Consider the following 25,457-nt stretch of genomic DNA (forward strand, 5'->3'; position numbering starts at 1 on the left):
CTAAATCCCAGACAAATTTTAAATGAAAGCCGTGTTTTGGTTAGAGCTTAGCATACAAGTAAAAAAGCCCATAGTATCAGTTTGATGGTCCTGCTTGGGATTGAACTCAGAAAGGGGTGGGGGTGCGTTACAGTGTCTGTCACTGTGGACACATTGATCCAGCAGCTTCGATAGATGTGCACGCACTAGCTCTGCTCCAGTTAGCATGTTAAAAATTGCAGTGTGGCCGTGGCAGCACGGGGTGGGGGGCCTTGTACCGAGGCTGTCAGATGGGGTTATACGTGGATGGCTAGCCCAAGCCACTGCCTGTGCCGCTGTGCCAGTGCTGCTTTTGTTTGCATGCTAGCTCGAGCAGAGCGACCGTAGGCACGTCGCCCACACTGAGAATTACACTTCTCAGCTGCTGAGCAGGTGTATTGACAGGACTGCCTCACACCGTTGGTGGGGTGCGGAGGTATTCTGCATGCGTTTGAACCTCGGGGTCAGTTTGTGTTTTCAGTTCAATAGAGAAAGAGGGTTTTTTAAAAAAAAAGGAAAATTAAAAAATGGTGATTCAGAAAGGTGCAGGGATAAACAGGAGAGGATGAGTGCATGGGGGAAATATAGTCGCATCCCACTTTATTCAGAAAGCTTCCTCCCCTAGGGCTTCAACCTGCTCCCACTGAAGTCAGTGTCAAGAGTCCCTACCATTTCAGGGGTATGGAATCAGACCACTAGACAGGAAAAATGTGTGACCAGCCCCCTTACAGACTGGCACTGGAAGCAAGAAGAACAAAGTAGATGTGAGAGATGCAACAATGATGTCACACCAGACCTGACTTTAGTAGGTGTGTGGAAAACTATTCTGTGCAGCAGCTAAGACCGCCCCCCCAATCATTAGAGTCTTAAGCCTCTCCATATAGGATCCCTGAAGGCTTCTGATTTTTGCATATCAGCAGTGAAAGCTGCGGTGAAAGGATGCAGCGTGCAGATGTGTCCAGTGAGGTGCAGACGTACCAATATCTGTGTTGTGTTGCTCAGTGTTTGACTGTCTCCTGCCCTGATGAGCACACACACAAACAGTATCCTTAGAAACTGCCGGCTCTCTTGAGGAAACGCCACCAGAAGGCTAATGGATATTTTCATCTCAATCCTTCCCACATACGGAGTAAACAACAGACTATGCTGCTGTTGTGCTACTGATGCAGCCAGGCTTAACTAGGTAGGCGACTGAAGTGATTCACAATGGAACCCATTACTGGTTCAGAGCCAGTCCAGGGCGGCGATCAGAGGATGTGGTTTCCAATCTGATGCCTATTGTGTAATAAGTTGCCCACATGACAAAACCCAACTCTCTAAGTTGGTGCTGTCAGTTGTCATTTCCAGCAGAGAAGCCACATGTTGTATGTACGTGGAGGCTGACCTACTGTCTCATGCTGACAGGTGCTCCCTACAGAATGGGGCTGAGTTGCAGTGGCAGGGCCGGCTGAACAAAGCTCAGCCATGGCTGGTGGCTAGAGCTGCAGAGCCACCCCCAATCATGAGCGCTAAAATGTGGGAGGAGAAAAGGAAATAGCCGCTCTGCTCCCTCTTGGTGTTTTTAGCCCCCTCCTTACTGCTGTTTTGAATAATGGGTAATGACACTATCCCTCCAACTGGCAGTCACTCCTGTGATTGCTATTGGCGTCGCTGATGGAAGTGCTGTGGCTAAGAGCCAAGAGGCTGTCTAATCTAGTTTCTGGTCCCTGCCTAGAGTCCTCGAGGCTTAGTCTGCTGTCACTTACTCTGGTGTAAATCAGGAATAGTTCTGCCGAAATCTTTTAAGTCTGTCAGTGTGAAACAAGCGTAAATGAGAGCAGACTCCTGCCTCCTCAGTTCTTTTATATTAATTGGTATTCAACAGGAGAGAAAAATTTCACCCAATCACAGCCCGGGAAAAGCAAATGTTACCCTCTCACATGAGAAACAAAATCCAGATATCGATGTCATCTGCACTCCTGGTGGCGCTGCTCTGAAATCAATGGCATTCTCCCATGGAGGAATTTGGCCCAGTGTGTGTCCAATCATGTTGCTCACTGAACTATTATTGCACCTTCTGGGCCTCTTCTTGCGTAATTCTTCATCCAAGGCACATCCACAATGTGACACTGATGTATAGCCCACGAAGGAAGCAGCACACAACTTTCAGCAGGAAAACATGGCACATGATTTTTGTTTCTTTAATGCAGTGATTTGTTGCAGCTTTTTTTGTCCTGTCCTACAAGGGGCAGAATATTCAGGCAGATGCACACTCACTACACATGGTGTTCGTGGCTATTGTGCCCAGTACAATGGAGCTGCAGCCTATAGGTGCTACCATAATACAAATAATATCAAATGCCTTGGCTGCCCTTTGGTGTCCAGAGTCACCGATAAAGGCTGATTATTGCTAACATAATTTTCTGGCGTCAATCTGATCCTTCACAATTAATCACAGAGCAACCAAAAGCTACTGTCGGAATCGCCATCCAGTGGCACTTTCAGAAAACAGGTCAAGAATAGAAAAAGACTTTGTCCCTACAAATGTAGATATTTTAAATAGAGTAAAAAAAAACCCTAACTAAGTACTTGTATAGCAGGAGTGGCCAAACTTACTGACCCACCGAGCCACATACAACAATCTTCAGAAGTTCTAGAGCTGGGGCGTGTCTGCTGGCCATGGGGCTTCTGCCCATGGGGCGTACCTGCCAGGGCTTCAGCCCCACACTTGCAGAAGTCCCAAGCCCCAGCAGGCGCCTCCTGCTGGGCAGAAGCCCTGTGGCCCCCCCTACCCTCAGGACCAAAGCCCCTAGCCGCACCACTGGGGAGAAGTCCCAAGCTCCCCCTCCTAATCTGGTAGGTGAAGAATGGGGAAGCACAGGGGGCTCCACGAGCTGCTCTTTAACTGTAAAAGAGCTGCATACTCTCATATAGTGCATACCCAGAAACAGAACCACCACTATACTAGCATTTAAATGAACCTGAGTTCTTGAGTGCTATGTACACACTGTGGATCTGCTTCTGATCTCACTTACACTTGTTAACTCCACTTAACATAGATTGAGACCAACGTAGAATCTTAGCACTTTAAAATTCTATTTGTCCTGCAAGGTGAATTCCATTGAATAACCTTGAGTTCTTGTAAAAAACAAAAAATCTCCCTCCTTTCCTGAAGGACAGATGGGATTTTAAGAGCCAGATCTTCAGCTGGTATGAATTGGCCAATAACCAGTCTCAGAATCAGGCCCCAGTACCTGAGTTGAACTAAGATATCTTCATATACTGTAACTTAACCTCTTGCTTTAAATCGCCCCTTCTTTCTAAGTAAAAATATTGATGCTACAGAAGAGTGAGATGCCTTTCCTCACGCATATGCATGGCTGCCTTCTGTGACCAGCCGCTATACTACAGGACTTACTCAAGCTGAGAACTGAGCTCCATGAGCTTATGGATGTTTTTCTCCTAAGGCCTGGTCTACACTAGAGAATTAATTTGGTTTAACTACATTGGTTGGTGTTTGAAAAAATCTACACCCCTGAGTAGAGTAGTTAAGTTGACCTCAGTCCCTATGTAGAAAATGCTAGGTTAATGGAAGAATTCATCTGCTGACCTACCTATCACCTCTCAGGAAGGTAGACTGTCTGTGTTTATGAGAAGGAGTCTCCCCTCAGGGTAGGTAGCTTCTACACTGAAGCACTATAGCATTGCAGCTGTGCTGCTGTAGCGTTTTAAGTGTAGGCAAAGCCCTGAGTCACTAACACAAGCTCCTTCAGTCATGCAATGGCTGATCATAGTTATCTGTTAGGATGCTCAGTGTATGCCTCAGTGGGTACATCTCTGGGTTACAGAAACAAAGGTGTGGTTATGATGACACAGATACTCAAATCACTTTGTGTATAATTGCTGAGACTGACCCTGCGCCTTCTGCCTATTGCACAATAGACATGTGCCACTTCTGGTCTTTGTTCTAAAGGAGGGTTATGCTGCATACTGGAATGCTGAAACTTCGCTGTTCAGCTGGCCCTTCTCAGGAAAGCTCTGCCCTTTTGATATTGCTTTTCAGAGATGAACTCAGTGCTTCATATTTACTGCTGAAGAGGGCTCATTGGAATTGCACAGACACTTGGTTGCTTGCAATAATGTGCTAATTTTGACTGTTTTGGCGTGCTGCTCTCCGCACCCAGCCCATATTTGCTCCTGTTTGAATCTTGGTCAACCTGTGTGTGATGTATGTAAGGAATAATTAACCCCTAAACTCACCCCTCCTTTTCATTTATTTACATAAAGATTTGTGCTCATCTTGAGGCCATCAGACATTCTCTCTCCCACTCGTTTTTGTGCATGTTTGCTTTGCATTTTGCTTGGCTGGTCACTGAAGTGTACAAAATGCAAATTACAAATGTATGAGCTCCAGTGATCTGCACAATTAAAGTGCAAAAAAAAAAGGGCTACAGCTCTTCAGCTACGCTTATATTTGTATAGCCACAGCAAGAGGACAACATTTGAACTCTGAATTCTTTTATTTTGGCCTAAAATCCCAGTAAATCCAGGAAGTGCCATTGAATGTCAGACTAAAGCTTAATGCAGAAGGAAAATAAATATATACATAAATGCTCTCTTTAGGAAAAAATAGAATTGGTTTCAAAATACATTTTAAATCAGAGGCCTAGCTGCTGGCTCTCCTGAGGCCACATTAGGAGCACAGGCCAACTTAAAGGCCAGGAAAGAAGAAATACTGCTGTGTGGATTAATCCCTGTCCACAGTGCAGCTGCGAGCCTGTTTCCCAGTGTTGGTAGACAGACACGCGTTAGCTCTGCTTGTGCTAGAGCGCTAAGGATAGCAGGGTGGCTGCAGCAGTTCAGGCTAGTCACCCAAGTACTTACATAGGGTCTCCATGGCTGGGCTTGGCTGACTAGCCCAAGCAGCCACCCATGCTGTCATGGTCACGCTGCTATTTTTCACTGCTAGCTTGAGCAGCATTAGTGTATACAGGGCTACCTGACCTGGGAATTCCACTGCCCAGCCACAGCATGGACGTACCTAACCCCACAGGACTGGTGACTGCCTCTTCCCAAATCACTGGGAGCTTAGGTTGCCCAGGAGCTATTCAGAACATTGGATTATATCTCTTCGTGAGCCCCAGGGGCTATGTCGACCTTGGGGTTGGGGCTGGGATTCTCCAGAGTGCATAGATGGCCCTGTGTAGCCCTGCTCGAACAAGTGTACTAAAAATAGCAATGCAGCCTGGGGCAAAACGGGCGATGGCTCAAGTGAGCTGCCCCACATACATACCCACCCAGCCCCCCCCGGCTATGTACTTGGGGGGCTCTCGTGAGCCATCACCCTGCTACCCTGGCTCCATTGCTATATTTAGCACGTTAGCTCAAGCAGACTTAGCCCAGGGATATCTATGCAAGCTGAGAACCATCCCCCCCCCCCTCCCCAGCCCCCCAGCTTCAAGTGTAGATGTAGCCAGAGTGCCGGTTTGTTTAGCTCCACCACCTTCCTGGGCCTCAAAGATGCTGCACTGAAGTCAACGGCTAAGACACGGGGCCCAGGTCTCGGCTGGTGCAGTGCAGTGTCAGTCCACTGGATTCATTGGAGTGGTGCCAGCCGACACCAGTGATGTCTGCCCCACGCTGCCTTGACCATTTAATTCTAAATATGGTGCAAGTCCATATGACCGACTCCTGGCAACAGTGAACAAACCAGTCCCACTTTTCTGTACAGCTGATGTTCAGAGGAGCAGAAAGGTTTTTAAAAAAATAATTGTCCTTTTTTTAATGGTGTGTAGGGACTGAGTGCACAATTTAGCTGAGCTAGCAAGCTTCCCCTGGGGCACTAATCGGTCCCAGGCTTACCATCCTGAGAAATTCTGTATAATCACATTTAGCACTTAAGTAACTTTAGCAAAATCCCCAAACAATTGTGTTGGCTCAGCTGCCCCAAACTCCTAACTAGGAATGATACACAAGAAGGGAGTCTAAAAGCCACCACTAAGGATCTGATCCTGAGCACCGGAGTGGGGAGGCAGATTTTCAGCTGATTAGAATCTCAGCATACCGCCACTGGTACATGTACATGTACACCAGCTGGGGATCAGGTCATGGGGTTTTTGTCAAGCTTTGAGTCACGAAAGAAAGGAGCCCCACAACTCTGAAGGCAACGTGTAACGAAACATCAGTTTGCCCAAATCAATGTCAATCTCATAAACGAAGAACCCTCCCCAATATTTGTATAAAAATATCATCCTTTTATTACATTCCACACAATACATCTTTAAAGAGTTTCAAATTTGCACAAGGTATTTTCACACACAGGCAACTGGGCGATGCTGGGGATGTCACAGTTCTAGGAGGGGGAGAATTGTGAGTAAAAATCTTCAAGTGATTTTTGTTGTCGTCTTTGGTGATTTTTATTTTTAAGAGAGGCCATCAAATTCTCCTCTCATGTACGCCAAATCATCCTCCCTAATGTGAGTAGGCTCACCTTGGTGTAGCCAAGAGCGTAGGTGCTGGAACCAGGGGTGCTGCCGCACCCCCTGGCTTGAAGTGATTTCCTTTATATGCAGGGTTCACAGTTTGTTCAATGGCTCTCAGCACTCCCATTATACAAATTGTTCCAACACCTCTGGCCAAAAGGAGAATTTGACCTAGGGATGTAGTACCAACTTCTGAAATATGACTAGAGGCTTTCCTAGCCTATGGGAATTCTAAGTTTGCTCTGAAAATGCAGCAACACTGTTTCAATATTTTACATCCATTCTTATCTATGATAACCTAGCACTGGGGATTTCATATCAGAAGTGATATGTTCGATCCTGCCAGGGCTACATCATGAAGCTGTTCACTAATAAATGACTTCCATGCTGGAAGAAGCTCTCCGAGGCCCACATGGTACTGAACGCATCCTGAGAGGTGATGGATGCCCTGAGTGCCTCCTGACTTCCATGGGAGTTGAAGGCACTTAGTCCCCTGGCCCCCAGGCTTGCAATCCCAGATGTGTGTTTACTCTCACATCTCTCTTTCTAGATGCATCCACCCCCACACGCGCTCAATGCGGAGAATCATTTTTAGGCGTTGTGCACTGCCTACCAACGCAGCGCTGTGTCATATCATGAGCGAAGCAGGCGTCTCCGAAATCGGCAGAGTCAACTGCCACATGCGCTTAAGCATGCTATTCACTAAGGCTGGGAGGTGGAGCATGAGTGCGACATCCCCAGTGGAAGTACACCACTGGAGCTGGCTATGACTCAAGCAGCCCTGGTCTCTGTCATGATACATGCCAACTCTTCATGCATGTGACACACTTTTCTGATCTGACAGAACGAGCAAGACTGTAGTTAACACCTCCTGGTTTTGGGGGGGTGGTGGGGAGGCAGAAAGGGTGGCTGGAGGTCTCAGGGTAGGAATCTGATCACTGCAACTGAACATGGAAAAGACTGAACTTTGTTCAATGGCGGTGCATTTTGCCTGCAAACAGATCAGATTTAATGATTCAAATCACCTTTGCGTGTCATCGCTTGGTAATTTATATAAGGCATTTTCTCTGCATTACTTCGGAGCCAATCAATAGGCGGAGGCTTATCTTGGTCTCCATTATGTCTCCTTGGTTAAAGAGGCAGCAATATCTGGATTTCACCAGGCCTGCCTGCGAGTGCTTTGTTTGCTAGATGTTACTGATGCTCTAAGAAGCAGAACATTAGCAAATGCAAAACTAATTGACATTCTGGAAAGTCAATTAGCCATTTTATGATCCAGCAGCTATGAATTTGGGCAGAGACAACAGAAGGGAAATTAGACTCGTCTTGTAAATTTCTAGTAAAATGACAAGGAAGAGGATTCCCCCTTCCCCTGCAAAAAGATAAACAAAAAACCAGCATCTGGAGTGAGGTTCCTTAAAAATAAATAAACCTCGGATTCGAGAAACTACAGTATTTAACAGCCACCTTAGATCTGCTTAAGTCTACGCATTACTCCAAGGCTGGGTTTAACAGATATAAACTAAACATTCTTTATGAGCTTCTCTGTTATAAGGCAACTTGAAATAGATTCACTTCTGGATGGGGAGTCTGGGGGTGGTTTCCACTACCAAACAATGGCCGTGTTATCATGCTGGCTGAAGAAATAATAAGCAGAAAGGTCTTAATTTTGAATGTCTATGCACCTCTCTGGATTCTTCCCACCATCCAAGAGGGGCTTTTGACTGTCCAGCATGGCCTGTTCTTTTCATTATGCACCCGCTGATGTTGTATGAAATATAAACCCAGCCAAAGCGAGATAAGGCAACAAAAAGCATTGTTCTCTTCCCCAAGTAAACAAATCAGTGTATTTATCGCAAATGGTATCCCAAGCCTTCCACAGGGGAAAAAGCATTCCCTGTGTAAGTAGAAGCAATACAAGCAAGTTAAAAAGGACCTCTTTTAAATATACATTCAGTCAGTCAGCCTCAGGCACTCCCATGCATACTTACATACATATATTTATATAGACGCACACGCACGCACACATGCACACACCAGCTTCTAGACTTGCCGTCAAGTTTCCTTGCAGGTTGCCTACTACGAGAATCAGTCTTTGAAAATAATAAAGAGGAGCATTCCCTCTCAAAGTGACATGGGCGGTATCTATCTTCTGGCAATCCAAGATGCAGCATTAGTTGAGAGTGTGTAAAAGAACAGGAAGGGCGTGGAAGGTGGGGGACAGGGACAAAGATGTCTAGAGTTCACACAGACGCTAGGGGAGGAGAAAAGTGCAAAAATTGAGGCAACGTATTTGAAGTCTGAATTTTTGTTTTTTGTTTGTTTTTGTTCTTGCTCCTGTTCCGCCCTCAGCAGCGCGAGCTGTGGTCTTGCTCTAGTTTTATTGTTAAGGTGGGCTCCACTGCCAAAGGGGCCCCGTTGGTATAGTGTGAGGTTTTGTAGGTGATGGCGTGATCACTCTTCTTGGCCGCATAGCGGAACCGGTGATAGTGGAGCACAAGGGCCAGCGCGACGGAGACCAGCACCAGAACAGCACCTCCGGCGGCCATAACGTAATACCAGTAGGCTGGGATGGGCTGCACTGACACCGTGTCCACTGTGGGCTCGCTGCCTGGCAGAAGGGTGCCCCCTGGTGGAGAGACATAGAAGAGGGTTGCTGGGTGGGATGCATGCAGACTAATAAAAAGAAACACACATACTTGCAAGAGTACAGAGCAGCATTAAGTGAGGTTATGTGACCCAGCTCCAGATACAAAACTTCCTCTTTGGGTGAAACACAATTTGGGAGTTTGATGAGCAGACATATTAAAGTGGTTTATTAAATAGCCAAACTGGATTTAAATATGAATTCCATATTTTTTTGGCCTTCTCTGAATCAGCTGGGTCTTGTCTCCACATGACAGTTGTTGTCAAGCAATGACAAAATATCACAGTTCTAACTGGAGGTAGAATTTCATAACAAAGTGATAAGGAAGTCGCAATAGAATGCTGGGAAAGAAATCAGAGGGTGAAATAATCTTCATTCTTATGGAAGAGACTGTGAAAAAGACCTCTCACACAGGGTACCCTAGACATATATATATAGATTTTTAAGGCCAGACAGGACTGGTACGATCATCTAGTTTGATTTCCTGCATAATGTAGGCTGTGGAACATCACCAAGCCATTCCTGCATCAAGCCCACAATCTTCAAAATTTTAGCAAGCCAGGAATACATAATCCATGCTGCTGAAAATTAAACTACCATCAGTCTCCTGTTTCACTGAATTCAGTCTTGATAACTATCTGGGGAGCTTTCTTTTCCTCCATGTTTAACCCTTTTTGTGCCTGCATATTTTTCACAAGAAGAGGAAGGAGGGAGGCATGTATCATTTTGAGGCAAAGCTATTTGTTTTCAAGATCATGTCCGGATAATATGGCATATATATAAATACTGTTTTATTGCCAGCCCATGCACACACACACACACACATCCTCCAACAGACTCAGAAGATGCTAATTCGTACGTTTATGCTAAAACCCACATCTCTCACTGAAGCAGCGTGGCATTAATGCTCATGCAACCATTACTCAGACCTTCCAAATTTTGCTTTTGGAGACAAGTCATAGATAACTGGGGGTGCACTTTTGGAATTTATTGACTGGCTGGTCCAGGAGCGAGATTCTCTGAGGAAACTTTCCAAATGACTTGTTCTGTTGTTGAACAAGGACATTTTTAGTCTTTCTCTGGAGGCAGCCTGATTCTTCTCTCATTTTGTCATGGTTTCTGCAATAGAGGGACACTTCCCACACAGATGGAGCTGCCAGGAGTGTCTTAAAGTGGATAGTTTGTGGACTTCTCTGAATTGGTGCCAACTTATTATTCAGCTCAGAATAATAACTGCTGCTTGGCAGCCAACTCTGTGTCTGTTTTCAGTGCATGCTCAGAAGATTCCAAGGGGGAAACAAAACACTGAAGGATGAGCCCTGCTATGAGCACAGCAAGGTTTCCCATAACACTCCCCTCCCACCACCCCCTACGAGATGGAGGTGGTGATCTGTATGTTCAGGTTTGCACAGTTTTGTTCTACTGTAGCCTATGTAGAAGATGAGTTGCTTCTTAGTCACAAAAAAATCACAGGTGTGAACAACAGGGATTAAAACTACATCCAGAGCACTTAGTAAAGACAGGTAAATGGAGCAGGAGATTGGAAAGAACTCACACATTTGTCATTCCAGGCAAGAAAGAGTCTCATTTCTCAGATTGATACACACACAGTTACAGCCGTCATTAACTGACCCTCCGACTCAGCACATAATAATTGGACGGTAATGGAAGGATGACCACTCCTTTCACCCTCCCCCAGTGGCAGTCTCTCCGGAACAGGGTGGAGGGACACAGATGGGGCAGTGTAAGAGAAGCCTGTAGTGCGGCTGCCCACACTGTGCCTATTCTGGGCATAAGCAGAGACTGTCTGACCTGAGTGACCTTGAGCAAGTCATTTAGCCCCTCTGTGCCTCAGTTCCCCATCTATACAATGGGGATAACAGCACTGCCCTACCTCCCAGGTGAGGATAAATACATCACAGATTGCGAGGTGCTCCGGTACTACGGTAGCGGAGGCCGTGAAAGACAAGGAAAGAAAGACACAATGGGGTCGTGGTCCATGACTAGGAGCAACAATAATAAAAATGCTAAATAATAAACACCATGTGACTAGCATGCTACTGTCCACTCTCCCTGATCCAGTTTCTTGAGGGGTGATGGGGCTTGTGCCAGTCTTGGCTTTCCATTAGTGCAAGATTCTAGGATGGGGTTGTCCGAACCTGCACCCTCCTCCCCACATAGCTGGCTGTAAGGGGCCCTAGGCACTGTTGTCTCCTCACTCCATTGCAGCTGTTTCTTGCTTCTCCCCATAGTTGCTACCATGAGGGAGCCTGGTTTGCTCCCTATCAAATATCACGAGTGCAGAGGAACTGATCTGTATTCTGTTAGGAGAGGGGGTTTACTAAAATCCCCCGCCCCCGAAACATTTTTAAATTTCTTTAAATAGACCCATATTGGGCTATTCCTGCCACGCAAAGGGAGGGGCACAGATGTTCTACACACAGCTCCCGCTAGCACAGTCCTGAGCCCAATGCGGGCCTGTGGCTGTCCAATGGAAGCATGCTGTAAGTTGATAGGCCATGCACAAGGTGTGCAGGGCAAGGAGGGGGGAGAATACAGACTACACTGAGCTAAAAGGACGTGTGCACAAGCCCCCCAGGAAAAAAAATTCCAAACTCGAATATTTATTTAATGTTCTTGTGGAAAAATTGCCTTATTTGAAGCTGGCTGGTGCACTGAGAAGGAGTTTACAAAGTGGTCATAAAACAACACCAAAGTAATAAACTGCTGATCTCTTTAGGGAGGGTGTAAAAGTACAAACTGTCCTGCAAAATGACAAACGATGCAAATATCTCCACTAGATCTCTGCTTGCCACCCAGGCAGCGCAGGAATGGAAACATACAGACGTTTTAATTACGGCCGTTTGGCACTAACTGGCATTTCAAGGCCCAATTCTCAGCTGGTGTGTATCAGCATAGCCGTACTGAAATGGGAGGAGTGAGGCCTATTCGCACCAGCTGAGGATCTGGCCCCCAATACCTTAAATTCACATCTGCTGCGAGCACCTCGGCTGGAAAAGAAAGAGTAGACGTCTCTCCTCCATTCCCAAATGCTTGCTGCTTTGCTTTCTTTACAACTAAGGATTGCACTTTCTTTAGGTGAAGGATACAGAAGTCTGTGAAAGAAATTTGCCTTCCCTCTGCCAAATGGACCCTGGCAGTGGTTTAATTTTAAATGATTTTCTAGAGCTCTGTGAGAGTGTATAATATATCAGAGAGTCTCACAGATAACCAGTCACTGTTTCCAAAAGCAAATCCACTTAGCTGAATCGAAATGAATTTACATATGTCTAATCACCATCCTTGTTTGCTCAAAAACACCCACTCTTAATCTGACAACTAGGGTGGGCATGAAAAGGAGCAGGGAGTCTGCACACTGCAGTTGCCTCTCTGAAAACTGAAGGGCTCAGTTCTGGATGCAAAGGCCAGCAGTACATATCCTGGATAAGGATATGATGTGCTTACATAGCACTTTCCATTGAAGAGAGCTTTACAAACGATTAACTTCTCCTCACATAAGCTACTCTGAGCTGTGCCCCAGGTATGTCATGGAATTTACCACTGACTTCATGCCTTGCCACAGAAATCATATCAGAATATCATTGTTCATCCAAAAAAAAGTTTTGTCCCTTGCGCTTGCAGACATAATCTTAAAATGTCAACAGTGTAAACCAAGGCAGCAATACCTGCCTGAGTCTGCAGGGAGTCTGAAACAATAGCTCTGAGAGGTGTGAACTGAATCATTCACCTCAGTCAGGGCCTGTGGACTCTGCAATTCCATATCTATAGACTTTGGCATTTTCCTAAGATCCCCTGATGGTCAGTATTTTTGCTGGGGAATTTGCCATTTTGTTGCAGCCAAGAACCAGATTTTTCCTCTGTCCCCCCATCCTGCTGGGACCTGCCTTCAGCTCCCTCTTGCTCTCCAGATCTCTCCACAAGGGGGCATTTATTGGAACTCATGTTCTGCATTGTACAATGCAACCAGGCAGAAGGGGGTTGGGAAGCCAGAGCTGGAGGCCAGCTTACAGCCAGGCAAAGGGCAGCCAGGCAGCCTGGAGAACAAACAGTACAGCACCCAGGGCGTCAGGAGCCAGGATAATGAGCTGCTGAAGGTAGGTATAAACTCCCCCCCTTCCCTGGCCTGCATGAGGGGAAAAGGAGGTTCTGAGCCTTGCTGCCTGAAGAACACCATGGGAGCTAAGTTTCTTGGAGAGTACGGAGAAAGAACCCACCCCTGAAAACTACTGTCAATTAATTTCACATCCGTGAGCATCTTCAGCTATGGGTCATCTTTGCATGCCTGCATGCCTGGGTGGGGATGGAAGAGAGCGGAAGAGAAGGGCAATCAGTTAATGTTACGGTGAATTTTAGGGGACGTGGCTGTGGCATTTGGTCTCCCCGTGCTACGGAGGCCAGGGGGGCCCTGACTATAGGACATGAATTCATTATCCCATGCATTTATTTGAGAAGCAAACTGAGACACAGAGAGATTAACACCCGGGGTGTACATTAGTCGGTGCCAGAAATGGGACTGGAAGCTAGAAGTCCTGATCCCAGCAGCCACAAAGTAGCATAGTCCTTCTTGCCCCCATTAGAGGGGGGGATCCCGGATGGTATGGGGCCAGTGCAGCCAACTCCATACCACCTCTTCCCAGCCCCATTGGTGAAGATGGCAAGGCTGTGAGGAGAGAGACTGACTGGAGCACCACTGGACTCCAGAGATATCCAGCTCCTTCAAGGCTAAGGCTCATTAAAGTTAGAGCAAACCTTGCGCTACTCTAACTGCTCCGGGAACTGAGCCTGGCCAAGGCCAGCTCAAAACTGGGAGGGCATAAGGATGGCTTCAAGCCACCTCTGCTCCACCCCACTAAGATTCAGAGCTGAGTGCAGCGTGGCCAGTCCCAAGGATCTAGACCCAGGTCTCTCACTTTAATTACTACATCACACTGGCCCAAGGTAGGCTGAGGAGATAGCAGAGGTCTGGAGGGTCAATTTAGCAACTCAAGTATTTAAGGAATCACACTCCTTTGTCTCCAAGTGTTAACAAAACCAACTCGTAACATTAACAATAGTTCTTCCTTATGCTGTCAACTGCTAAAAATACCTGCCAGGCCATTCAGTATATGCATAACACGGATGTTATTGGCTCTGTTTTTATTGGCTCAGTTTTCTGGAAGTTTATTTTATATATAGAAAAGTGCTCTGCTAAGATGAAAAAAAACATCCTCTTAACTACGTCTCCCTTACGTTCTCCCACACATCCCAAGCTCTCTCCTCTTTCATTCAGTAGAGCCCTGCTTCTAAAAAAAAGGGGGCCTTTCTGTTTCAGACAGGTTTCTGTGCACTTTGTTTTATGGTGCAATGCATATCATTGTAAATCTGATTCGATCACAGGACCTGGGACGTTTTGTGTGTGCACACCTCGCGTGTGCTGATGTTCACCCTTGTCCTATCTACACACAGTACCCTCTGATATCACTTCCCCTGCCCCCCACCCTCAACCAAACAGCAATTTCAGGATTTAACATTAAAACCAAAGATTTAGTTAGGCAAGAATAAAAATCATCAAGGAAAAAAGGAGAAAAAATATGTCTAGAACCCCTAAAATGTTGTCTGTGTCCCTGTGCTGCAACCATTTTCACAGATCTGTTCCTCTTAAAACCACTGAAATGTATGCCAATATGAACTATTAACATGGCGGGGTTTTTCATAGGTTAGATTCATAGAGTTTAAGGCCAGAAGGGACCATTATGATCATCTAGTCTGACCTACTATATAAGACAGGCCAAGTGACTCCTGTATCAAGCCCATAACTGCTGCCTGAGCTAGATCATATCTCTTAGAAAGACATCCATTTTTAATTCGAAGACTTCAGGTGATGGAGAATCTACCATGTCCCCAGGGAAGTTGTGGTAAGGATTAAAAACTTGCTCCTGAATTTGTCTAGCTTGATTCAGCTTCCAGACACTGGTTCTTGTAGTGCCTCTTTCGTAAGGGTCAGATGCTCCATATCTGAAACATGGCATAGTTTATGTACACTTGACTGGTCTCATCAAAGACTGACCCACTAGCTGAGATGTACATTAGACTTACCATGGCCCATATACCTACAATGTTTTATTGTTAAACCATCTGTGTTTTTTTAACCTGCCCTTTGAGAAAGCACAGTTTTTTCTGGATATTAAAAGAACATTAATGTAGGGGAGCATGAATTTTGTCCTGTCAGGAGCCACAGGGATGCATCTAATTGCATAAGAATAAGTTGATTCCAGCCATCCTCCTCCTTGAAACAGAGATGAGTCGCGTGGAGACCACAGGTCCTACCATGTAACACTCCATCTTGATTTGTGTGCTCAGTCTCTGGATTGAGATGGAGTATTGCATGATGGGACCCGGAGCAGCACCTCAACAGTAAAGGGGATGGTGGGCCCGAGCACATTTATGGAGTAATAACAGTCATAAAAATAGGACTGTATTGGCCGCCTTCAGGTAAGAGCGCGCTCTTTAGACACCTCTGCTTTAGCCTAAGACTCAGCCTTTGTTGATCACTTTCACCAGCTAGAAACCAAAGGCTGCTGCACATTTTAAAATAAACAAACAAACAGCTGGCCTGGGATTTACTGTTGAGTGAGAGTGAACGAATCAGTGCATGTGAACACAGGGTGGGGAACGGGGAGAACAGCTGGTATTTCCATCGCCCCTGGGACACAACAATCAGCCTGAAGACCTCTACTCTCCTCCCTGCCCCGCAGAAAGCTCTTGTTCCCGCTTCCTCCTACTGCATGCCTGGCCCATCTACCCCTCTGTTTCTTCCCATCGGCCATGCCTGGGAGAGCTCACAGGTGGGAGGTATTTAGCTGATGATAACCTCCTCCCTCAGTTTCCAGCCCCTGGGAGGGATGTTCCTGGATGAAGGTCTCCAGCCAGGACCACCTTTCTCCTACTTTTGCCTGCACATGTGAGTGCCCTGGGTGAATCCGTAGGTCTACTCAAGTCAGTGGAAGTTTTGCTACTGATTTCAACAGGGCCAGGATTTCACCCATTATTTTCAGTTCATGTCCCAAAGTCTGTCTCTGAATGCTCTGCAGAAGTTCTCTACAGAGAGCCCCGGGGTGCCAGTGTGCCCCTAGGCGCTACTCTGGCAGAAGTGCCAGTATGACACAGTCTCAAAGGAAGCTTGGAAGGAAAGAGCCCAAGGACACCAGATGGTTAGAGCCTTTAAGAAAAGAAAGTACATTATATAGCAGCATACAGGAATGGTCTGTGTAATGGTCACAGGGCTTTTGACCATCGGGCTAGAATAGCATACCAGCTTCTCCCCAAGGCTGACAGTCTCAGTGGAAGAATATATAATTAGCCTATAAACAAACAAGCCAAAATACCTAGAATACTGACATTAAGAATATCACCATAACTATAAAATTAGCTCACTGTTAACTCTTGAGTGTGCCCCTTTTCATGCTAATGACTTAAAGGCTGGTCCAAACCCCACTGAAGTCAATGCAAGACTCTCTGGCAACTTCAGTTGGCTTTGGATAATTTTCATCCAGAATCATGAATCCTAAAGCATTTTGCAAATTGTTGACAAAGGAGCGGCTTCCCCAATCACTGAAATGCAGCCACTTCTGGGGTGAAACCCAACAACTTTTACAGTGCACCAGCAATTCCATGCAACAGTGTAGGAGAGGAAGTCAGGAAGGATATCATAACCAGCTGAAAATAAAGGGGCCATTTTAACTAGGCAGAATGCCTTTTAAAACTAAGGATTTCCTTCTTTGGAGTTTGACAATCTACACATTCACTTCTAGAGACGTAGTGAGCATTAGACAATGAAAAAGAGATGAAAAATCTTCCCCAAAAGAGGACAGCTCATACTTTTTCAGTGTAGAAAACAGCATCCTTGCTGAACCAGAAACATGTGTAATGAGCAGGGCACTCACTCGCTCTGAATTCCTCTTCCTTTTGTTTTACTCTGTAGGTTTGATCAAAGAGAAGAATCCCATTTTCTATTCTTTAGACTAGCATTATGCTATTCAATGCACCATTTCTCCTTGTTTCCCCTTTTATTGAATGTCAACTTCCACACTCCTTGTGGCAGTTGTTCTTTCAATTCTACTTCCTAATTTCCCTCCTCTTGCAAGCAGGCCTGCTGCCACTGTACCTCACTAATAGCCTTGGCATATGTATGCTGGAAAGCAACCATCTCCATGCTAAGATAAATCACTGCCACCTCATTTCACTTTTAATTCACTACCAGCTTTTTTGGTTAAGTCTATCAGTGGTTTCCCTTTACTCCTGGGTCCTACATTTTAAGCTTCGTTGCTCCTCACTGGGCATTGCAAAGCAAAGCAAAGCACTTTATCTCAATCTTCTTATTTGTCTCGATTATGGGTTTCCTAACTTTAATTAGACACGAGGTAGCAAAGGCTATTCTGCTATCCCCTCTTCCTCCCTCCAGGCAGAGTGCATAGCCTAGTGCCATCTGCTGTTGGGAAGACATACTGCACATTTGCAGTTTCTCTTGTCTAGGAATAGTACATATTATTTTCATACACACACACACACCAGTTTATAAAACAGAAACCAACAATGAAATCATGCCATCAGGGAAATGACCAAAATAAGTGCAGTGTTACCTGGAATGTAGAAGTTCTCACCTGGGAAAGCTGTGATGGGTTCTGCAAAGGGAAAAAATATATTCTGGTTTTAGAGAGGAGGCTGTTTAAAACAAACAGAAGATTACATCTGATGCGTCTGTAGTCACTTATCGGTGACATCTCCTCAGGCGAGACGTCGGCATCTGGGTCACAGGACACAGGGGTCCCCTGTGTCCATATAGGCAGCCCTAATCCCGTGCTTCCCAAACTTTTTACTAAGGCAACTCACGAACTGCGTATAATCTTTTTTTGTGATCCCCTCAGGGTCCAAAATAATAGGCCACCATCCTTCTCCTCCTCGCCTTGTGAGGAAGCACTGACCAACTGCAGCGGCACTCTCTGCCCTGGCATTGTAACCCTAACCCTGGCCTGGGGCTGGGGGGATGGTTTTGGAGTGCAAGCCCGCCCTGCACTCAGCTGGCAGTGGCAGCTCCTGGCCCACGAGTCTGGGCCCAGCTCCCCACTCTGGTCACTGTGATCTAGCTTGCTGGGTTGCAGCATTACTTAGATTTGGCCTAGCTGCTGGAGCAGGACAGGAGCTGATGCTGTGGGATGAGTGCAGGGTGGATTCACTCTACATACTCAGCCAGCGGGGCCCTGGGGGCTCCCCTCTGCACCAAGCCCATGACCCACCTAGAACCTTCTCCCAACCCACAGTCTGCAAAACACTAATTCACAGGAGCCTCTCCATGGAACGGGGAGTGGGGATTTCACAATCTTGCAGAGAATCTCAGGACCCCTGCTTCAGTCTGAGATGGGCCTGAGGTGAAAAGTTGGATTTAGATCCAGACTTCATGGTAAAATATGCCCCAAGAGTAGAAGTGTTTGAATTCAGAGATTCACTCGTTATAGAGCGAGGAGGCTGCTGCTGAATTCAGATCTGAATCGGTGTTCAGATTCCAAAGCAGCCTAAAAGGTCAGGGGGGTTTGGATCTGGGGTTTTGATTTAAGCCCGTTTCTACATTTCAGTTTTCACAGGGGGGCGCCATGTCACTTCTGGCTAGCCATGCATCCCTCTGGTTTCCAGTTCCAATAAACAAATGAGTGTGATTTTTTTGAAGTTATTTTGAAGAAGTACAAGAAGAAGTACTATTACAAATTACTGGACCTGAAAAACAATAATCCATGCTTATTAGTGATTGTGTGCTCACAAAAGTAACACACTTCTGATTATTTTTAGATTACTTCTGCTATACGCCTGTGAGGCACGTAATCAGGCTGTGGCTGCAAACAGCACTGTGAACTCACCCCTCAAGTTCAGACCACAAGTGACAGGTTTTCCAAAGGAAAAATTATTGTGAGGTAGAGTTCTTTTTAGGCTGAAAAGGAATCAGATTACTTCCCAGGATTACATTTTAAAAACAGTAGCCTGTTACCCTTGTCAGTTACTTTTATGGTGCTGACACAGAGGGAATGTGGTATGCAGCTATTGTTTCATATTACTATCGTGGCTTCAAAAGCGATCCTACAGTCGAGGTAGCATTAAATTTTTCAGTTAAAACCATTTTACAATCCATTTGTCAGGCATGATCAAAACCAAAATATCACAATTTACTGTTAGGTTCATAGATCCAGATTTAAATTCCTGAAAAGATGCAAGTAAATCTATGTAGCAGTTTGAAGCAATTTTTAGAGCTAGTGTCTAATGTTTTTTGGATCTTTATGACTTACAAAGGGCTTTGTTTCGACACTTAAAGCTTTTACTTACATTGTAGATAAAAACAAAATATTGGCTAATTAGACAAGTTTGAGTATTTTAAAAAAGCTAGAAAAAAATTATTAGCATTATTCATTATTTGTGTTTCTTTTTGTATGCTATGGAAACTGTGCCATGTTTGTCAAATACCAACACAGAATATTACACATGCAACATTAGCTCTTTTGGCATGAGGGCAAGTGGTCAATAGAGTTCAAAGCTTCAAAGAAACTGGGACCCTCGGAGCTCAGAACCACTCTAGGATAAGTTGCTGCCCTCTATTCTATTCTATTCTATTCTATTCAGGTTCTTGTCCTGCACTCATTACTGCAATATCTGAGCCTTCCAGTGGTGCATTAAGCAACGTGACTAACAGCTGTCATGTGTGGTTCATTTTCTTGCTCTTCGAAGTGTCCTATTTTGCTGAGTGTAGGAGGCCTCTGGCAACTTGACACTCCACCTGTGCAGAGTCATCTTGCTGAGGTGAACCTTTCAAAGTCCACAGGAGAAGCTCTGCTGTGCATCTTGGGCCACGGCCAACTCCAATGGAAAGACTCTGATTGATTTCAGTCCAGTTGGATGTGACCCCTTAGGAGATGTGTAACAACCAATCACCTCTCCTGCAGCTGTACAGAAGGGGATGCTCACTCCCACGGACATCTGTCAACACAGGCCCTACTAATTAGATATTTTATGTAGTTCAACTCCACCCACCACTCATCAAGGGCCAGATGCTGCCGTGACATTGAAATCAATGGGAATGAACATCATAGCAGACTCTAACCCATGTTCATGAGATGGTGACTGCCATTATCTAAATACAAGAGAGGGATGGGTAGGCTAGAGAGATGAACAGGGTTGAATTACCATTCCAGTAGTAAACTGCTAATAAACGGTTTTAAAGCTTATGTAGCTTTCATGTTTAATGAACCTGTCTACCTGACTTTTGCCCTGGATTGGGAAATGATGAATTCTAGTACCAGAATCTCTTTTATTATTGTGTTAACACTGCTATAAAACCCCTCTGCTATTTATTTCTCATTAGACAAGGCTCCTATTGAACCCATCAGCCCCTCCAAGCATGTAATGCTGACTGGCAGCTGGTTTCTTTTGTCTAGCGCTTTCTTTTTAAATTTTGTGAATGTCCTTTTCATGCAGCGTATTCTTTAATAAGCCCATCTATTGTTTCAGCCCTCCTTTGTAGACATATTTATCCCCCGTGATGCCTTTGCTACCAGTCCCATCAGTACCTGTGTACCCTAGGGACTTATTTTTTCTGATTTCCTTCAGACACAAAGAGCAGCTTTATTGAAATCCAGAAAAGTACCATCACTCAGGCAGGGGAAGAGTTCTGGTCCCTTGGCAGAATCCTAGAAACAAAGGCTCTCATGAACTGGACTAATTTTGCTGCAGGCAACTATGTTTCCTTGCCTAATTTGGTGCAGCCGAGAGGATACCAGAATCGCCGGGTGTAATTCCACGGCTGTGTTATGCTGGAGATCAGACTAGATAGCACAAAGATCCATTCTGGCCTTAAAAATCTATGAATCCGGTAGACAGATGTTTACATACCCATACAATTCTCTAGGGAGATATCAGAGCCTATCCGGATATCATCGATGGCAATTTCTCCCAAATGTCCTTTCCTTATAACACCCTCGAACACAATCTGCAAGTAAATCAGAACAGAAATGTCACCATTAAGCTTCCACTCCCAGACAGTGCAAGAGTCCTTGTTCCCTTGGGAGAAAGAGAAGGAAATATGCTGCCCACTTTTAGGTCACCCCTGAGGAGCTAATGGCAACAGGCCAAATCCTGGTGACCTTAGCCAGTTTTTACCAGTCCTCACAGAGGCAAACTTCCATTGGCAGTGAGAGTTCTGTCTGAGTAGGGACTGAGTGAAAACTCGGCAAGAAGTGCATCATTTGGCCCAATAACAGTTGGATTCCTAATTCGCAGCTGGTTTGAATAAAATGCATTTTTTAGGGAGTACAAGCCAGGCCAATCGATTTGAGGTTTCATTAGTTATCATGGGTCAGTTCCTCAGCAGGGGTGAATCAGCATAGTTCCATTGAAGTCAATGGAGCAACACCTATTTATACCAGCCATTGAGTTAATACCAAAAACAGGCCATGATAAAAAAGAGGGTTAGTACCTGTAGTAAGTTTAAAGTGATAATAAGTACCAACACACTGCAGGAGGTGGGCATATTTGTCATTATTTCATCACTGAGCCAAACTTTTTCTCAAAAAATTAATAGACTAGCTAGCTATGAAAAATGCTAAGTGCAAATAGCTGCATTATTTAAGTAATTATTCAGTTAGTTAATGTCTGTACAGCACTTTTAACATGCAAAGTACTATCTAAATCCAAGTACCCTTATGTGTAAGCACATTGTGTGTATTAATATTTTATTTAAAAGCCAAAGGAACACACACCGACCAGCCATACATCTTTAGGGAGACTGGTGAAAAGACCTTTGCTTCATGTTTGTAGCCTTTCCACTGCTAACTTTAGAGCCCAATCCTGCAGTCCTCCCCCAACGTCAACTGGGAGTTTTGCAGTGTCAGGCCCTCAGTTCCATGGGGCAAGGACCATGTTTTCCATTCTGTTTTGGACAGTGCTGAGTCAGTGACAAGACTCATTAATAAGTAATAATAGGCAGCACATGTTCTCTGGCGAGCTGGTTATATTTCAGCTTGCCTTACCAGCCAGCAGTACTTTCTGTTTGGCTGGGGAAGAGATTGATACACTATCCTGCAAACTCTACATGTGTGGCCCTTTCATTAACTTTACAATGGGGTACTGGCAGCTTTGAGAGGTCTTACAGGACTGGGCACGTGAGTCTTATCTATGTGGGCCCGATCCTCTTCCCACTGACATAATGGAGGCAGGATCTGGTCCTTAGTCCATACTCTTTACTTGCCTTCTGGTCTCAGACACAGGTCTTGTTACACAGAGCTGATTTTACCCACACCTTCCCTCAGCACCCAGACTTGGAGCCAAGGTCAGGAAAGTGGTGTTTGTTTGTTTTTTTCATTTTCTCTTTCAGAGTGGGCTCCCTCCCTCCCACCTCCCCACCTTTCTGATGGCAGGATTTGTTTGTGTTTGGTTCCTTAGGGCTTTGTGTCTCTTGTCAGATTACCTGATAATCATCTAAAAGAAAGCGGAGGAAAATATTTGTAAAAGGGGAGATTTCAGGAATATAAAAGGCACCAGGATGAACAAAGCCCTAAGTCTGTGTATAAAGATAGGCACATTCTGAATAACAAATAGAGTTTTATTTAGTTACTATAGCAACATGAGAAATACAATGAAAACAGCTCAGCTCAACAACGTTCCCTAATGATGAATGGGCACAGCCCTTTGAAATATTGACAGAAGTATCACTAAAATCCCCTGGAAGCTCAGAACAAATGGCCCTTTATCATCTTACTTGATACTCCATGTCGTAGCTTGGCAGAATGATCCGTCCCTCTCTCCACTCATCTCCTTGGTCTTCTGAGATGATCCACAACAGCTTACTCTCCTGGTTCGCTTCCCGCCACACCTGCAGCATTATCCCACTCCCGCCGGATGCCCAGTACTGGAACACCAGGCAGATAGCACTCCTGGGCAAGTAGATTATGGGGCTGACAAGCCGAGTGTGCTGGTCCTCTCTCCTTCCACTGGTCTGTAGCCGCAAGTAGTTTTTACCCTCTGTTCCAAGAGAAAAGAAGTAAAACCTGATCAGATCACCTGTTAGCATTTGTAATGAGTGTTACCCCTTCCAGTTCTCAGCTGCAGATGATAAACTCAGGTAATGACACTTTATTGTTCGCATCCAAAGGAGAAGTTCTCCCATAGGATTGGTTATGTTTCCACCTGTTAATTGGACAATTTGCAAACCTAGGTAGTTAAGTTAGGGCATTTGGATCTATACCTGGATGCTCAAATGGGAACAAGAGCCTTAAATGGGTCTTTGGTTACCCCTTGATTTGAGTACCTAGGGATGAAGTTGGGTGTCCTAACTTGGATATCCAGGTTTTAAAATGGAGTCCCAAAATATTCTTTGTGTGATGCTTCATCTACTGGTTCTTCTAAAGGACATCAGCTCATACTTTGCTTCCTGGAGTATGCTGGTCCTTAGAACCTACACTGTAGACAGTAAGGGGCACTGATTGTGAGTATCATCTAGTGAATTAAACTCACACACAATTGTTTATTGAATCATTTGCTGTATACACAGCCAGGTGAACTTCATGTTCAGGTTTGAACACATACCAAAACTGGGTTTATTTTCTGGCTATTTGGAACATGAATACTGGACTTCATTTCTACTGGTGCTGAATGAAAAAATGGACAGAAAGAATGAGTGTGTCAGTTCCTGCTGTACATTCAGCACGAACTAGCTCAGAACATAGTCTCAGAGGATTACATGGATACCAGCAAAATACCATAGGCAGGGCAATCCTGAGGTATTTCTCATTATAAAGCCAAATGAATACACTGCTGCACATTCATTCAGCACCATTTCATGGAGGGGATGTATGTAGGGTGGTAGCTGTTGGGAGGGAGAGATTGGTATAGAAAAGAAACTGAAAACTTTGTTCCTGATGTTGGGAAGACGGAGATGTATGTATGTGAATGAAAACCAATAGTGACAGACAAATTTAGAGAAGAGAATTCTGTGGAGACTAGGATTTTACAGGGACTGAGACAAAATATCCCTGCCGAGAATGTCTACATTCCAAACAATCCAGCTAAATCAAGAGACGTTACAGGAGTTAGAAAACCTGTGTTGTATCAAGCATAAACTCAGTACTTCTGTGTTGTCTAGCATCTGAAAGAGAAATACCGTATAAATAAAAGCCTGAGACAAAGCAGTAAGGGATGTCTTTTTCATCAGCAGCCAAAGTGTGGTAGGATACCGATAATGAAAACGGAAAGCATAAACCAAAGATTGATGTAATTAGGACAAGTTACAGTGCATTTATAGTCAGAAAAAATTACTCTGTAATAATGACATTGTGGGGGGTTTCATATTTATTCTGCCTGGAATTTGAAGTTGATTTTTCTAACTGCCAGCATTGCATCCTCGTATCTTGATATCAAGCTTATCAGGCTGTGTTTCTTGTGACTCTTTTCATCACCAGTGATAAGTACTTTGCAATCAAAACCTAGCTGACAATTTTGTTGATGACACATGAGTCAGAATGAAGCCCACCTCTCAGTTTTTCCATGCTGTAGCTGGATTGGCCCTGAAGTGTATAGAGGAGAATGAACTTGTTTTTGTAAGTAAGCAAATATGACTCGGATAGTATTAAACACAAGGAGCACGTATGCTGAGTACAGTGGTGCTTTTTTTAAAACACACAAGTCACTTTTCGGACTATAAACATACTTTATGATAATCCCCAGGGAGGAGGAACAGACAGCGGTACCTATAAAGGCCAACCATATGTGACCACACAGATGAAGTCCACAGATGTAACTGGACTTAGAAATGAATGTAGCAGCAAAAGACCTCCAGCACTGCATGTTGCTGGGTTAATCTAGACTACTCAATCTTTATCTACCCATGGCTTTAGAATAAATTCCACATAAAAACCATTGGTCCACTCTATGTACTATTCTTGTAGTACAATATGTGGAAACCCTGCAATTCTGAAATGCAGTGCTACTGTTGATATTACTGTACTTTATGTGCCAGTTCTCTTGCCTATCCAATACAAATATGAACATAGCTCCTATAACTATGGCTGGTATGTGTCATTAGCATACCATGTGACAGCCCTTTTCTCCTTTCCATCACTCCAGCATGGATACCACCAATACTTAACACTACGTCTAGAGATCTGTAGCTTCATCTCTCTACTGCACTCCTGCTGTCTTTGCCCCTTTGACCTTGATGGGTGGGATTTTGAAAAGCTCTCCATTGTTTAAGTCTGCTCCTACTGAAGTTTTACCACCATCATCAACAGGACAAGAGTTAG

The 25,457-nt window shown here is 44.8% G+C and overlaps 1 protein-coding gene across 7 annotated transcripts in view; it reads right to left on the reverse strand.

Moving 5' to 3' along the window:
* NRP2 (neuropilin 2) overlaps positions 1-25,457 on the reverse strand; it is a 116,849-nt gene that overhangs the window by 12,939 nt on the left and 78,453 nt on the right. The window contains exons 13-16 of one of the 7 annotated variants that reach the window (XM_067548837.1): positions 22,919-23,181; positions 21,055-21,151; positions 17,787-17,807; positions 7,201-9,108 (exon numbers count right to left, since the gene is read on the reverse strand). In XM_067548837.1, the coding sequence (XP_067404938.1) occupies positions 8,828-9,108; positions 17,787-17,807; positions 21,055-21,151; positions 22,919-23,181 (662 nt within the window). In that variant the 3' untranslated portion in view covers positions 7,201-8,827. Of the gene's footprint in view, positions 1-7,200; positions 9,109-10,909; positions 13,808-14,930; positions 15,142-17,765; positions 17,808-21,054; positions 21,152-22,918; positions 23,182-25,457 lie in introns of those variants that run through there. The other 6 variants (XM_067548836.1, XM_067548838.1, XM_067548839.1 and 3 more) reach the window with 6 other exon arrangements.

The sequence above is a fragment of the Emydura macquarii genome, unplaced genomic scaffold (assembly GCF_026122565.2).
Source record: "Emydura macquarii macquarii isolate MOO-44397 ecotype Brisbane River unplaced genomic scaffold, CSIRO-AGI_Emac_v2 contig_1253, whole genome shotgun sequence".
Classification (NCBI taxonomy): domain Eukaryota; kingdom Metazoa; phylum Chordata; order Testudines; family Chelidae; genus Emydura; species Emydura macquarii.